Source organism: Musca domestica, unplaced genomic scaffold (genome assembly GCF_030504385.1).
Source record: "Musca domestica strain aabys unplaced genomic scaffold, Musca_domestica.polishedcontigs.V.1.1 45, whole genome shotgun sequence".
In the NCBI taxonomy this organism is placed as follows: Eukaryota; Metazoa; Arthropoda; class Insecta; order Diptera; family Muscidae; genus Musca; species Musca domestica.
Genome location: NW_026712335.1, coordinates 7,852,544 through 7,869,731, shown reverse-complemented (window position 1 = coordinate 7,869,731; position 17,188 = coordinate 7,852,544). Strand labels below are relative to the sequence as shown.

At 33.9% G+C, this 17,188-nt stretch overlaps 2 protein-coding genes across 3 annotated transcripts; both read left to right on the top strand.

Annotated features, from left to right (window-relative positions):
* Nucleotides 1–2,555: 2,555 nt before the first annotated feature.
* Nucleotides 2,556–6,338, top strand: LOC131804506 (CUE domain-containing protein 1-like). 2 transcript variants are annotated; one of them, XM_059127482.1, is made up of 4 exons: nt 2,556–2,701; nt 2,772–2,999; nt 3,059–3,187; nt 3,257–6,338. In XM_059127482.1, exons 2-4 carry the CDS (start codon nt 2,967–2,969, stop codon nt 4,115–4,117), a joined length of 1,023 nt encoding a protein of 340 aa, XP_058983465.1. In that variant the 5' UTR covers nt 2,556–2,701; nt 2,772–2,966; the 3' UTR covers nt 4,118–6,338. The 2 variants fall into 2 exon arrangements, with proteins under 2 accessions (XP_058983465.1, XP_058983464.1); XM_059127481.1 differs by having other exon boundaries at nt 2,586–2,999.
* A 6,702-nt stretch (nt 6,339–13,040) lies between these two features.
* On the top strand, nt 13,041–15,877 carry LOC131804482 (uncharacterized). Its single transcript, XM_059127423.1, has 2 exons — nt 13,041–14,183; nt 14,254–15,877. The coding sequence occupies exons 1-2, from the start codon at nt 13,072–13,074 to the stop codon at nt 15,875–15,877; spliced, it is 2,736 nt and encodes a 911-aa protein (XP_058983406.1). The 5' UTR covers nt 13,041–13,071.
* Nucleotides 15,878–17,188: the final 1,311 nt, after the last annotated feature.

The window sequence follows — 17,188 nt, the reverse complement described above, 5'->3', positions numbered from 1 at the left end:
GGGGCTATTCTACAAGGTTGATCGACATGGTCCATTTACGAACTTATCCTGTCTACTGACAAAAGCCAGATACATATGTGCAAAGTTTTAGCCTTCTATCCCAATTCGTGATTACAACAGACAGGCGAACATCGCTAGATCGAATTAGAATTTTACCCTGATTGAAAATATATTTACGAAGTATATGTTGGAGGATATAAAAACGACAATGATGGCTCTGTTGATGTAGAAAATCTCTTAGAACTCACGTTTATAATTTTTGTATTTTGTTTAAATCCGCCATTTTATTACCTAAGAATGTCCACAATGTTCTTTTTTTCAAATTTGCTATTTTTTTTAAATAATTATTAACGAAAGATTCCTTATAAATTCAGAATGATAGAAAACATACGATTGAAAAAAACATCAATTGAAAAAAACAGAATTATGTGAGAAAAAAGAACATTTTTGAGCAACGACAAAATTAAGGATAATTGTAAAAAAAAATAAAAAATCTTAAAAGTGCATATTTCTTAGAGTTTACGGTGATAGTAAATATCCTTAAAAATCCACAATTGTGACTATGCTGTTCTCTGACTGACTGCCACTAGTTATAGAAAACTAATTCGCCATCATTATTATTCTCATCTAATCTCCATTTCCATTTCTAAGAGTTTTTCTCTTCAATGATAACCTTAAAATACCTTAGAGCAAATCACTTAAATAGTTAAACAAGTTACCAATCTACAATGAAATTGCTCCTGTAATCATAAAACATAACATACTCTGACACTCATACACACACACATTAAAATACTCACGACATGGTAAATTGCCAAAACACCAACAACAGCAGCAGCAGCAACAACAACAATAACGGAAACAGAAAACACATGGGTATATGCAAAACATGTCTACACTAATGATATAAATTCAATTCTCTGCAATACATGTTCGCCGACCTCACACACACACCCTCACCTGCTCGTACATCATCAGTCTCCCAATAACACTTAACTGGTGTATAACGGTAACGGATGTTAAAACACACAATGATAAATTTGTCATCTCCCACCTAGGAATTACTCTGAGTTATCTGAGAGAGAGAGGGGAGAGAACGCGATAAAAACACAGGAACTTTGACACAGTGGCTGGCTGGCTGTGTTTGGTTTGTTTGATTGTTGATCTTTTACACGCTGCTGTGTTTTCGCCATTGTTTAATGTCATTGCTAACAAATTTGTGGTAAATGTTCATGTTTTGTCGCGGTATTCATTCGTCTATTTCATCACTTGTACGTTCATTTGTTTTCCAGCCACATTTGCGTATGTGTGTGTGTGCCATTCTTCTATTCATGTTAGTTGCTGTTGTTGTTTGAATTTGAATACCAGCTGTGTCCTGAGTTTGGGTTTTTGTCACACATTGAACTTTGAGCGCGAATGTAATTGTGGTTGTTTTGAGTTCAAATGATGAATAACCGACACGTATTCGATTTGACGAATTATGGGAATCTATGAAGGTAGTTATGTACACACCGATGTATAAATGAAGTATAAGCGTGGATTTTATGAGCAACATTTTTTTAACACACTAACAAAGAGATGATAGTGGATTTTTTACAACATTTTTTGGCGAAGTTGAGATAAACAAAAATACAATGTCGTTGTTATTTTAACAATATATTTTTATGTCATAGACTTTGAAATACCTTTTTTCCAAAAAGTGGATTTATTAAATAATAGGTCTGTCTGGTTAATGTCCAAGATATGTATGAAAGAAAGGTGGTATTCTCTTTCTCCGCCATATCTCAAATCCAGGCACCAACAGGGACCCCAATATCTAATTTGAGGATTTCAGCCGTATCCTAATGTACTACCATTTAGTACTTCTAGTACAAACCGCCGCCGAATCTCAAACACAGATAGCATCAGTAAAAATAACTGGGCAAACCTAATACGACAAACCTTAAACGATGTGGAGTGGTTTGAAAAGTTGTAATGTCCATCACACATTTTTTAATCAAACAAATATTTAATGTAACAATAACTCGTCGGGGTTGCGTCTTAGCTGCAGTAAAAAGTGTGGACCGCACGTCGTTTTACTATTGATATATTTTCACATATAGATGGCTCTCTACTTCGATACTTGACATGTTAGCATTGTTCCTCATTCCCGCAACTTCACATAACTTGGCAGTAAGATTGCCACGACAAAAGGGAAAATCGATTATCATAGTCAAAAGTTTTACATACTTCCAGTTCTAGAACAGAGCAATAAGCATTGCCTAAGTCTTTTAAATTTTGTCACATCGGTCGGAAAACTGCTCTTTTGGCTCCACAAACAAGATTTTTCAATAATTTATACAAATTATTAAAAATAATTGAATTATCGTGGACTCAAATAGACACAAGAAATAAAATTATCGATAGTACCACGGATATCATATTCGATTGTGTCTCTTAGCTATGTATCCCTAATACACCAGCTGGCTGTTGGCCGTTATTCATTACACACATTCGTAAACAAAAACTTGTCGCTTATTTTATTTTCAACTTAGCCTTTATCGCTCACTCTCTTTGCCATTCTTATTTGAATCTATTTGGAACGTTTTCCAATTTGGTTAGTTCAAAGATGGCTGAAAACGTCAAAGAAGTGTGTAAAGACGAAAGTGAAAAGAAAGTAAAGAAATAAAGTATCATAAATTGTCCATAAAAATTAAATAATGTAAATATATAATCAAGAAAGTACACAAGGAAACGGAAAAGTTTTCATGTTTTGCTTGGTCATTCAACAGCAGCGCGAAGCCAAACATATGTGAAGCAGAGGGGAAAATTTATTTCAAAACACATATTTGGGGGAAAGAAAATATCCTTCTCCCCTTTGGTAATTGATAATATACAGCTGCTGTGCACACCTAAAAGGTTGACAAGACCCCCTTGGAAAGTGTTACAGCCAAGGACACACATACATACACACCAAAACATTAGAAATGGCATCAACGATGCAGCTGGAATTCGCCCAGGTTAGTAGGGACTATGATTCCTGTATAATTAAAGCTAAAGTTTTTTCGTTTATTTCCAGGCGATGTCGGATTTCAAAATTATGTTTCCCGACATGGATAGGGATGTGATTGAGGCGGTATTGCGTGCCAACCAAGGAGCTGTGGATGCCACAATTGATCAGCTGCTGCAAATGTCAACAGATAATCAGGTGAGTGGAGCATGGAATTCTGTTTTTGGAAATGTTTATAATTATGAATGTTTTTTGCATTGCGTTTAGAATGAAAAACTACGCAACGAATTGGAAAATGTTTCGCCCCAAAGAAGTCTCATCAATTTGAGCGACAGTGATACAGAGGCCGCCAGTCGTACTAACCGGCAACCAGCCACCGGGCAATTAATTGATGTGGATGATATTGATGGCATTAGCGGTGGTGGCGGTGGCGTCACTGGGCCTGTAGACAAATCTCTGCCCTCCGCTGGAGTTTTATTAAATCTGGGCACTAATTCACCAAATCACAGCACAACAGGCGCCTCACCGAAAGTGAGACCGCCTGCCCAATTGCAATCTCAAAAATCCTCCCAGGGTAGTACCCCCAAACGTATGCAAACAAATCGTAGCCAGGCTACAGGCATCAATCGACGATGGAACCCACCCATGTTGTTGCCTTTACCTTCAACATTTTTACGACTCAATCCCATTGGCAGTGGTGGGGGCAATACAATTGCCCTGCCCTACGACCCCAATCGAGATTTCGATTTACCCGATGAACAGTTTGCCATGATGCTGCAAAATGAGGAATTCATGAATCAACTGCGCATCAATCAAGAATTTATGAATGCCCTGGAAAAGGAGCATGCCGGCAAGGGCAAGCCGGATGGTGATGCTGATTTTAAGGAACGTCTAAAACACATGGGAAAAATGTCACGTAAGAAATTCCTACAAATGGCCCGGGTGTTTACTTGGCAGCGTAACAAAAAAGTAACCACAGCCAAGCAGATTGATTCGTTGCCATTGAAAGAAGAGCCCAGCGACGATGAGGAAAATCATCACCATCATCAGGCAAGGAATAACATCTCCGGTGATCATTCTCACACACAAAGTTCCCAACAGCATCAGCAGCAACAACAACGTAAGTAAGTTTTCAAAGTGTTTGGCTAGCAGGCTACCAAAACATCAAAAAAGAGCCCCAACAAAGAATCGTTGATGGCAGAGTATTCCTTGAGACAAAGAAACAAAAAAAGCATAGAAACGAACAAAAGCAAAGTGTAGAAATTTCTTAAGATTGCTTATCATTATAATTTAATTTGTTATCATAAGGCTTGTTATAATTTTTAATTATGTTTATTTTTGGATAAAATCAAATCTCAAATGAAACGCAATTATACTACTAAGGCAGGCATACATACATAGTAACATGTAGGTATGAACGTAAGATACTTCACATACATTATCGAAATGTTGTTGTTTAGCGTAAACAAATGTATATCGCATAGAAAGAAACAAACTAAAAAGACGTTAACACGGGAATCTCATTTTTCTCCTTTGATTTTTTTTTATATTATTTGTGTCATATTGTAAAACATTCGATATTAGATTTTAACTGGCAACTCTTTTTTCTTCTTGTACCAACTAACCTTTTTATAAACGAGTATATATTTTGATATATTTTTATCTCAAAGTGTCATTGAATGGAATTTTGAACATCACAATTATTTTTATTTTTTGATCTGAGTTTATTTTGCTTCCTCTACTGTAGAACTATAAGATCTATAGTTTATTTTAAATGATTTACTATAATTTGTGCAATATAAATGCAATATTTTACTATTTTTTGTTTTAGTTTTATGATTTTTTGTAAATATTTTCTGCTTTTTTTGTTAATTATTTTTTTCTTGATTTTTTTTTTTTTTTTTGTTGTAAATAAAGTTATAATTTGATTATATATATATATTGGAATTAATAAGTGTAGATTTAAATTATTTTTGATGGCCTTAAATCTAGAGTTCCACACAAAGGGTTTCGACTGATTTTGGGGTAAATTATATAGTATATTTGAATTGTATTTTTTTAGCTTATAATTTAAAAACCCACACAAAATTAAGACTAAATCCAAGTCTTAGGGCCAATCAAAATCTTAAAGAGAGACAAATTTTGATTTTTGAGTATATAATTTAAGAGTCAAATTAATTAGATATTGACGTTATTTGGCCATTTAATTTTCCTCCATTACAATTATCCTTTTTTATACCCTCCACCATAGTATGGAGGGTATATGATGTTTGTCATCCGTTTGTGACACCTTGAAATATACATTTTAGACCCCTCAAAGTATATATATTCTTGATCAGTATAAAATTCTATGTCGACTTAGCGATGTCCGTTGGTCTATCCGTCTGTGGAAATCACACTAGCTTCCGAGCGAAATGAAGTAGGTTGATAGCATTTTACTCAAATGTGTATTATGTCTGAAGGGCTTTTGGTATTGAAAATGGGTAATGTAGGTCCACGTTTAGGTATAGCCCCCATATAATGGTGCCCCCCTTTTTTCGGTGTTTTGATGATTTTAGCGACATTATTTACCGGAATTGTTTCAAATTTGGTGTTTGAAGTTCGGAATGAATACTACAGCCTATGACAGAAAATTTTCTGTGCAGGTCCACGTCTTCGTATAGCCCCAATATAACGGAACCTCACTATATTCGGTATTCTGATGATTTTAGCTACATTATACACCGATTTTTTTTTAAGTTTCGCATATGAATATTGTAAAGTCTTATGACAGAAATTACCTATGCAGATCCATGTCGCCGTATAGACCCTAATATTGCAGCTACATTTAAGATTGTAACCGAATTTTTAACATATTTTATTGTTTTTGAGAATTGCAAAATTCGTTCCAAATGGTGGAGGGTATTCAAAGTTCGGCCCGGCCGAACTTACAGCTTTTTTACCTGTTTTTTTTAATGTTTAATGATCTTTCCAATTTATGAATTGTTAGTATCTTTGTTTTTAACTTAAGTATACATCGTTTTGATAATGCAGTATTGTATTTCATAAATCTGTGATTAAAAAAGAAATATTTTCTAAATTTTACTACTCAGAGTATCAAAATATTTTGTTCACATTTTCTTGCATATATTTTGTTACTAATCTATAATTATTAACATTATAAAAATGTTGGCTTAAATTCCCAACTAATAAATATTTTCTAAAATAATCTCCATTTTTCCCGAATTATGCTCCTGCTTTTGAAACTATCACACATCCTGAGTTAAGTATAACATAAACTATATAAAACCCGTTATAACTTATCAGTAAATTATGTCAATAATATTAAACAAATAAATCCCAAAAAAAATATTAACATTTATCCATACAGTATTGAGAAGTGAGAAATTAAAACAAACAAAAGAAAACCAAACCCTAACTAATAATTTTAATACTCTAGTTTTTTTAAATAAACAAAAAAAAACCAACAGGAAATTCATATATAAATAAAAATTAAATATGCATCTCTATAACTATCAACAAAATAAATAAAAATAAAGAAATAAAAACAATTATTCAAATTCATATCATGCTTCTGAGAATAGATCAAGTGTTTCATTTAGAATTATTCCTGTTCGATTGAATTTTGTTTGTCTCGTTTTAAGAAGAAACAAGTATGAGAAAAACATTATGAAAAATAATTAAAAACAAATTTCCAAAGAATATTATTATGAAAATAATTGTGTAATACAAAAAGAGAAATAATTAAAATGAAATAAAATGACAACAAAATGAAACGCATGATGACAACAACATTACCAAATACCCAAATGCAAAACATGTATTATAACTATAGAGTTAATAACGAAAAACAAAATCTTTAAGTACATACTACAAAACCCGATATTGGTGATTTCTATTTAAAGAAATGATTTCGAAATGTTTTCTTTAAAAGGAAAACATCAACAACTGCTCCAAATACAATATAATAAAAATAAATAAATGCATAATTTAACAAATCTATCAATCATGTTTGTATTTTCATTGGGAAAAACAAAGATCGTTAAAAAAATAAATAAAAAATACAGGGTGAGATGAAAAAACTGCAACCAACTTCAGACTGCTGTCATTTCTAAGCCACTCGTGCGACAGCTGTTAAAATGTTTTCAGTGACAGGTCATTATATTGTTTACAGGCGTACAAAAGCATTTTGGTGAGAATTTTTCAGAAAAAAAGTTATTAGAGATGGAATTTAAGCGTGATAGTGTAATTTCTTTATATTTGGCTGGAAAACCACATGTGGCTGTGGCGTTAAAAAATAGACTCAAAATAGCTAAAGAGTTGCTTCGCTTGGCCGAAAGTGATAAACTGGCGAATTTGGTTTTCTCCGATGAGAAAGCATTCGTTTTCCACCATTTTGTAAACAAACAAAATTATCGTGTTTACTTGCAAAGAGGGCACCTGAAAATCTTCACCTTCGGTTGGCCAACAGAACTCAAGCGCAAGTAAAAATTATGGCGTTTGATTTTGATGCAGTTTTTATTTCACCTACTACAGGGTACTTTTCGTACAATTAAAGTACACATTTCCGAAACCACCTCCATATATCCAGGCTACACATGAACAGTGACCCTTATATCAAATTTCAAGCACAATCTTTTCACCCAATACAAAATGGTACGAAATATAGTATTTTTAGTGCACTTTTTGTACCCATTTCCAAAACTCAAACCAACCACCAACAGGGACCCCAATACAAAATTTAAAAATTCCAGCTTCATTCGTTGACCCTAAACAAAACTGTTCCAAATTTAGTACAGTTCGCACACTTAGTACACGTTTCCCGCTTTCCTATATCAAGCTGTTTCGATTCTCATACCAAGTGCCAAATGGAAAATTTTTTGAGCTTTTCGTAACCTTAAAATTCGAATTTCCAAAACCCCTAAAACTCGGAATGTGTCTAAAAAAATATATAAATGTAAAATTTATAACTTCGATGTTCTGAAAAAAAAAAATTGGAAAAAAATTAAAATGTAACAAATGTGGAATTGAAATAATTTTTTTATAAAAAATTCAAGTTGGTCTAAAAAAAGTTTTCTAAAAGATTCCAAGTTTGTATCTCCGATGGCCTTAGTTTTTTAATCCTCGTATATAGTTCCAAAAGTCTTGAAAAAATATTCTTAAAAATTTCACGTTTATGGTTCTATTGGTCTTCGAAAAAACTCTGAGGTTGATAGAAAAAATATTCTTAAAAAGTTCACGTTTTTTGCTTTGATGGTCCATGAAAAATATTCTTAAAAATCCCTGGTTAAAATATTTCAAAATCAACTTTTTTGGGACTCTTCTATATTGTTTCCTCTTGTTACATTCCATCCCACCGTGCTCATAATCAAGTGACACGTTGAGAATATTTAATGCTAATAGAAATGCAAATGTAATGCCTTAAACTGTTTACGATGACACCTTTTCCTGTTTGTACTCCCCCCCCCCCCCCCCCACACACACACACGCTCGCACACTTCCCTTATTAAGGGTTTTATTATGTTTATCTACTTTGGCAAGGGCTTGTGGTAAGCGACATGTTCACATAAGTAAATTTGTATGTACATACATATGTAGTTATCTCTTGAGTGTCTTACCAAACACACATACTCACGCTTGGTTTGGCTACCTGTACATAATGAGGGTTTCCCAAGAATAGCGGCGGCAGTAATCAGTAATCCAAACCAAGTTCAACCACAATGACTTCGACTTTGACTGACCGAAGAACGGTAGAAGAACTGACAACCCGCAACACACATGGCAAAAGTTTTTAAATTTATTAATTAAATTTGTTTTCATAACCGAAGGGGGAATATGACAACATATGAGTGGAATCGCCCCTCCAGAAAAATTGAGTGGATTTTGTTCGCTCTGTTTGAGCCACAAAATGTCTGTCTCAAAAAATAAAGAATACGAAGAGACTTTTTGGCAAAATTCATATCGCCGACCCAACATCTTTTTCAATTAAATAAATATGTCCAATTTAATGTCTACATTGTGTTCGTGGAAGTTGGAAGTCTCTTCTTCACAGTTAACAGGCTAATATTAAATTTATTATCAGATCATTACCACACCCACCCTAGGAGTCAGTCAGTTCCGCAGTTCTGCATAAAATAGCTAGTCATACTTATATACATATATATATAGATATGTATGTATGTATGTAAGCGTGCTTCCATACAATATGAGAGACATGTCATGATGACACACATTGTCCCCACTTTTCCAGAATTTTGCTGCAAAGCTCATGTGTGTTGGGTCTGCCGCCTTAAGAGGTATTAATTTATTTAATTCGGGATTTATGATGTTTATTATGTTTATAAGAAATGTTTTTTTTTTCGAAGTGAGGGTTTTGATTGCCATCGTATTGGGCCTCATCTTGCACCAGAGAAGTTGATTTTTTAAGAAAATTTTGAAGGACTTTAGGTGATTTTTCAGATTTATTTTTATTTTGTCTAATCTTTAAATATTTTACGCACCATCCATTATTAACTGCTAAAAATGTGGAAGTTTTTTTTTAAAATATTTTTTATAACATCAGAACTATAAATGTGGATATTTTAGGAGTATTTTTCCAACAACATCTATTTTATAAATCGGGATTTTATGAAACATTTTCGAACATCAGATTTCTAAACTTGGATTTGGAATGGATTTTTTTTCAGCAATATCAGTGATTTAAAAAAAAAATTAGCAACGTGATTTTTCAAAACTACAATTTTCAATTTTATATTTTTATATTTCCCCCAACAACACCAGAATTAAAATTGTTGATTTTTTAAGAATATTAATTCGAACAACATCATAGCTATAAACCAGAACTTCTTGAACTTGAAAATATTTTTAGCAACATTAGAGCTATATATCGGTCTTTAAGAATATTTTTCCAAAAACATCAAAGCTGTACACGTTTAAGAACATTTTTCCGAGCCCATTGGGGCTATATGAATCTGTCAAGGTCTATAAACATTAATTTTAAGGAATATTTTTTTCCAACAACAATAGACCTATAAACATGTTTTTTTTTTTTTAAGAAATTTAAGCTCCATCAGAGGTACAAACGTGGATGCTTAAGAATATTTTTTTTCGAAGAGCATCAGAGCTATAAACGTGAGTTTTTTTTAAGAATATCAGAGATATAAACCTAAATTTTTAAAAAAATACAGGGTGAGATAAAAAAAACTGCAACAGAGCCAAAAAATTTTTGATTTAAAGCAAAAAAATGTCGGAAGTAGCATCAAATTTTAGAATAAGTTTTAATTTTTTCGAATTGGTCACCTTTGGCACGAATTATGGCCTTCAAACGGCCAACGAAACCGCCACACGCTACCCGAATGATGCTCTACGGTATTTTGGCCCATTCCCGGCGAATCGCTTGCTTGACGTTATCGACACTTTGGCATTTTTTAGTGCCAACCTTGCTTTTCAAAATACTCCAGACACAATAGTCCAACGGATTGGTATCCGGAGATTTTGGTGGTTATGGTGCGCTGGAAATGAAGCAAGGAACCTCATTTTGTAACCATTCTTAGGAGACGGATGCTGAGTGCGTTGGTGCTGAGTCCTGTTGGAATGTCCAAGGTCTGCGGCCAAAATGTTTGCGTGGCCAAGGCTTTAATACACCCTCCAGATTCGGCATGTATTCTAATGCCACGGTCGATTAATACAAGCGAAGAGCGACCATCGTCTGTTATGTCGGCCCACACCATCACCATGTCCGGCGCTTGAGTTCTGGTGGCCAACCGAAGGTGCACATTTTCAGCTGACATCTTTGACAAGTGAACACGATCATTTTGTTTGTTTACAAACTGCTGAACAACGAATGTTTTCTCATCGGAGAAAACCAATTTCGTCAGTTCACCACTTTCGGCCAAGCGAAACAACTCTGTAGCTCTTTTGAGTCTATTTTTTTTCTGTTGCGGTGTAAGTTCTTGCACTTTTTGGAAATTCAATGGTTTTACCCCGACCTTATCCTTCAATATTCAGCTCAAAAGCCATTTTTCGGCCACTGCGACGCGGGTTTCGATCAAGTTGCTTCTTTACTTTTCCAACCTTTTTTTCTGATGTTGCTGTTTCCTTCCGTTCACTTCCTTGACGTCGGGATACGCTACCATTATCACGGTAACGAGCGATGGTACAAGACACAAAAGATTTATTCACATTTAAATGTTGGAGTGCTCTAACGATAGCCATTTGTGGTTTCCAGCCAAATATAAACAAATCACACTATCACGCTTGAATTCCATCAGGAATAAGTTTTTTTTTTTCTGGAAAATTCTCACCAAAATGCTTTTGTAAACAATATAATAAGCTGTCACTGAAATAATTTTAAAAGCTGTCGGACAGGTGAGTAGTGTGCTTATGGGGATGTTGGGAATTCACCACGATTTATCACGGCAAATTCTATTGGGGATGTTGATTTGGGTAAATTCACCACGGTGAATTTTAATGGGGATGTTGTCTTGGGAATTGTACCACGGCAAATTCTATTGGGGATGTTGATTGGGGGAAATTCAGCACGGTGAAATATATTGGGGATGTTGTCTTTTGAAATGTACCACGGTGAAATATATTGGGGATGTTGTCTTTTGAAATGTACCACGGTGAATTATATTGGGGATGTTGTCGTTTGAATTGTACCACGGCAAATTATATTGGGGATGTTGTCTTTTGAATTGTACCACGTCAAATTTTATTGGGGCTGTTGGCGTTGGTGTTGCTAGTTTTAATATGAACTACTAGATGGCGCTAAGTTTAGCGCAGACACAATCCAAAACTGTGTATGGGATGGTGAAATTTCAAGTTTTAATATTCACCACTAGCAGAGACACCCTCCGAAAAAAAAAATGTATTATGATCATATCGAGTGGGACTAAAGAGATTCACCATGTGAGAAGTGAATATAAGTAAGAGGTAAGTATCGAAGAAAATCATTTTATCTAGATGGCTCTCAGAATGCTTTTATATAGTCAACATGTTGATTACTGCAGTCAAATGTGCTTATTAATTTATTTGAAAACATATATTTCAAGAAATCGACTTCAATAAATGTGATATATTATAGAAGAGTTTCAATTGACAAATATGCTGCAATTATTGATATTTCAGGGGTTTTAAGAAAAACGATAACGAAGTCGAGTGGGTTGAACACGAAAATCAGCATGTTGGCTATGCAAAACATGATGAGATAAAAAGACAAAACTAACTTTTCGTTGTACTTGTTTTAATTTGTCTATAATTTTAGCGACTCAAAAATGTTCAGTTATTCCCATCGAAACGATATAGGCGACATCTAACGGTGAGTTCCATCCATACTATCCATAAATTATGTTGTAGCATAGACACACTCCAAAACTATTGAAATATGATCATATCGAATGGGGCTAGAGAGATCCACCATATGAGAAGTGAATATAGCAGAGACAAATTTGGTTAGTATCATAGTCAACAAGAAGATGTGTGTTCTATTATTTTGTCCAGATGGCTCTCCAGTCATTTCCCTCGAAACGATATAGGCGACATCTAACCACCAATTAATGTTGTAGCATATACACACTAAAAAAATGCTGCTGTAGCCAATCAAAGCAAATTCTTCTTGTGTGGACAGGCATTTTGATACATTATATCGATCGCTTTTTGATAGTTTTGTCGATGAAGAATTTGTTTACATTATGTAGCAATTTGAGAGAATTGAAACTGAAAGAGTTTCATGACAAACCCTGCATCAATTCGGTATTGAAGATTGAAGGGATTTGAAGAAGGAAACACCATTGTTTACATTAACTAACAATTGGATTTCTGTGAAATGGATATGAGAATTTGGGGGGAAGCGTTGTTGCAGAGTTTCATGACAAATTCTGCTTCAATCACAGAATTTCTATTTGTTTACAAAATGTAGTCAATAATGTATTGATTGGATTGGAAGAAATTTCAGTACTCAACAAGTCACAGATTAATAAGCATCGTTTCTTAATATTCTTAAAAAAGTTTTTATAATGTCTCAAAAAATTTGTTGGTCATGCAGCCTTTATTACAAGGAAAAAAATGAATTTGTGAAACATATGAAAAAGCATTGTATGTTTTGTGATGTTTTATGTGAAAGTGTAAACGATTTAGAATTGCACTTAGAGAACCATCATGGAGATGAGCATGTAATGAAACAAAATCGAGATCAACAACAAGAAAAACTAAAGCAGCAGCATGAAAATAAATCAGCTGTGAAGGTGGAAAAGTTTTGTGGTGATTGTGATAAAATTGTGAATAATATACGATCACACGTTCGTAGCGAAGAACATCGATCCACCGTGAGAAAAAATCTGGATTCTGACATAAAAATTGTTAAAAGTGCATTTAACAAAAATATACTCAGCTATGAGATACAAAACAATAAAGACATTTTGTACCCGATCGATTTTCTTAATGCTTCAAAAGAATTAATAATTAAAACCTTGAAAAATGAGTTAAACGGTAAAACGCTCATAAAATTTAATATGGAACTCCAAGGACTGTATGTGAAACCAAACAATGAAAAAGATGGACCTTCAACTTCCAAAGAGTTAACTATTGAAAATATATTTAATCATATTTCAAAAACAACGCTATTAACCCTGGGAGATGATTTGGAAGAGGTCGTTTTCAACCACTGTGTGGAAATTATAGCTAAATCAGAAGAGTTCCAAGAAAGAGGCTCTAATTGGGCCCTGGAGAAACTTTTAAAACTTGACATAAATGTGTTGAGAGCCAACTTAACACGTGGCTCACATTATATTCCAACTCCGAAATCATTAAGCAACAAGAAGGGTGCGTGCCTTAACATCAAAAACTATGATGACTTTTGTTTTAAGTGGTGTATGGTTGTTGCATTGGGGGAAACTGCATATGGAGATCCGAGTATAACCTCTTCATATAACGTAGACATACACCAAGATGTCATTATTCTGCAGTCTGGAATATCGCTAAATTTCGAACAATTAAATTTCCCATTGGGTCTTAAATATATAAAAAAATTTGAAATGAACAACCCAGAGATTAGCGTAAATGTTTTCGGTTATGAAAACAAGTCGGTCGTTGGTCCATATTACTTAACAAAGGAGACGAAAAGCAATCACATTAATTTAATATTGCTGCACAACGAAGAAAATTTCCATTACATTTTGGTTATGGATATGTCTTGGTAATTATAAACAAAACTTATCAATCAAAACCATATCATAATAATCATGTATTTGTTCTTTTTTTTTCAGTCTTATGCGGTCTCAATTCACAAGTCATAAGGAGAAAGGTTACTTTTGTTTTGGATGCCTGCAATGTTTCCACGATGAAAATAAATGTATGACTCACAAAAAGCAGTGTGGAAAAGTAGTCTGTGCCCTGCCGAACAAAAAAGAAGCCGTACTAAAGTTCGTCAATCACAAGAAAAAGGATAAGGTGCCTTTCGTTATTTATGCTGACTCCGAAAGTGTACTGGAAGACGTGCAGGAAGATGAGAACAATGGGGCGAGTAAAAAAACGGAAAAGGTAAAGAAGCATATTCCATGTGCTTTTAGTTATTTTATTAAATGTAGTTTTAATGAAAATTTAAATAAGTTATTTATATATAGTGGTCCCGACGCAGCAAATGTTTTTCTGAAAGAACTAATTCAGGATTGTAAATTTTTGTATGATAGTTACCTAACCAAAACGAAACCTATGAATACTCTAACCCCCGAAGAAGAGACAGCCTTTCTTAGGGATATCAATTGTCGTATATGTGGCGACATTTTAGGTAACGATAGGGTGAAAGATCATTGTCACTTAACGGGGCAATATCGAGGTGCGGTACATAACCATTGCAATCTGCAATATCATCTACCTAAATTTATTCCAATATATTTCCACAATTTTTCTTCGTACGACTGTCACCTCTTCTTTAAAGAGTTAGTTGAATTTGGAGGTGAAATAAGAGTCATACCTCAAAACAAAGAAAAATATATTTCAATGTCTTATTTCATTAATATGGATAACGAGTCAACCGACTCTAGTTCTTTAAAAAGTACAGTTGTTGTAGGAGAAGAAGAAGATTCGAGTGAGGAAGATGATGAGGAATTCCAGCAAGAAGAGGAAAGTGAGGGCAAAAAAGAGAAGAAAAAGAAAATGAATAGATTAGAGCATCGTTTCTTAGATAGTTTTCGATTTATGCCTACTAGTTTGGATAAATTAGCAAGGAATTTATCTCGAGATTCTTTTGTTGCTGTCAGATCTCATTTTCCTGATGATGAATCATTTGAACTTATGACTAGGAAAGGAGTATTTCCCTACGAATATATGTCATCATTTGAAAAATTGAAGGAGAAACAACTTCCCCCTATAGACCAATTTTATAATAAGTTGACCGATACTGAATGCTCGTCAGACGATTATAGGCATGCAACAAATGTTTGGTCACATTTTCGATGTCAAACTATGCAAGACTACATGGATTTGTACTTAAAAGCTGATGTCTTGCTTTTAGCAGACGTATTTGAAAATTTCAGGAGCTTATGTATGCGAATTCACGAACTGGACCCTTGTCAATATCTCACAGCACCATCTCTATCTTGGGATGCAATGCTACTATGTACTAAAGTCGAACTTGAGCTACTCAGAGATATAGACATGTACAATTTCTGCAAAAATGGTATTCGGGGAGGGCTTACCCAGTGCTCAAACAGACACTCGGTAGCAAATAATGAAGATGCTCCCAATTATAATAGTGCCAAACCAGAGGTAAATATCTATTATTTGGATGTAAATAATTTATATGGTACAGTTATGACTGAGTGTCTCCCTGAAAAGATTTTAGATGGGTGGAGGGTTATGAAATGGAGAAATTCAATGATCCAGCTGTAATATTATCTATTCCTGACAACGCTCCTACTGGTTTTATTTTAGAGGTTGATATTGAATATCCACCGCACCTTCACGACAAACATAACGATTTACCTTTTTTGGCGGAGAAAAAGTGTGTTGAAGGCTCAAAAACTGAAAAACTGATTGCAGATTTTACTGACAAAACATCATACACCATACACTACAAATTACTTAAGCAATCTCTGAAACATGGACTAATTCTTAAGAAAGTCCATAGAGTTTTGGCTTTCACACAAAGCGCTTGGTTAGCTCCTTACATACTGAAGAATAATGAACATAGGGAAAAGGCTGAAAATGCCTTTGAAAAAGATTTTTTTAAATTATTGAATAACTCTTCATTCGGTAAGACAATGGAGAATATCGACAAAAGAAAAACTGTGAAAATTGTGACAATGTGGGTAGATGAGGCAAACCAAAGAAGAAGGAATGTTGCTAGTAAATTAATCTCGAAGCCAAATTTTCACAGCCTTTCGATATTCTCCGAAAATATGGTTGCTATTCAAATTAGGAATGTCAGAGTAAAATATGATAGACCATTGTACTTAGGGTTCTGCATATTAGATTTATCAAAGTGGGTGATGTATGATTTTCTGTATGATTTTCTAAAAGTGAAATTTGGTGAGGATTTTATTCTAAATTATATGGATACAGATTCGTTCATATTAACATTTTACGGACGAAATTTGTATTCCGAATTATCTTTAGATGAAATATTGGCTAGATTTGACACCTCAGGGTTTTCAAAAGAAAATAAATATAAACTTCCTCTAATTAATAAGAAAAAACTTGGCATGATGAAAGATGAGAATGACGGAAAAACAATGGTTGAATTTGTAGGCCTTCGTCCTAAAATGTATGCCATCAATGTAGTTGATAGCGAAGAAGTAAAAAAATCTAAGGGAGTTAAAAAGTCGGTCCTAAAAAAGTATACTATAGATAAATATCGAGAATGTCTTTATAACAAAAAGGTTTTTTACGGTACCATGTTTTCGTTTAGGTCAAGACAGCATACAATATATACAGACAAAATTACTAAAATATCGCTAAGCCATCAAGATGATAAACGATTTATTCTAGAGGATGGTATTCACACCTATGCTTGGGGCCACTATAGATTAAATAACCTTCATGAAACAAATGTAAATAACTCAAATGAATCTGTCTCAATGGACTTGGATTAAAATATAAATTTAATTATGATTTAAGTTTCAATATATAGATAAAAGAGCATAGTAATAATATTAATTTAATTGTCTTTACTCACTATAAATGTCATCATATTAATATTTT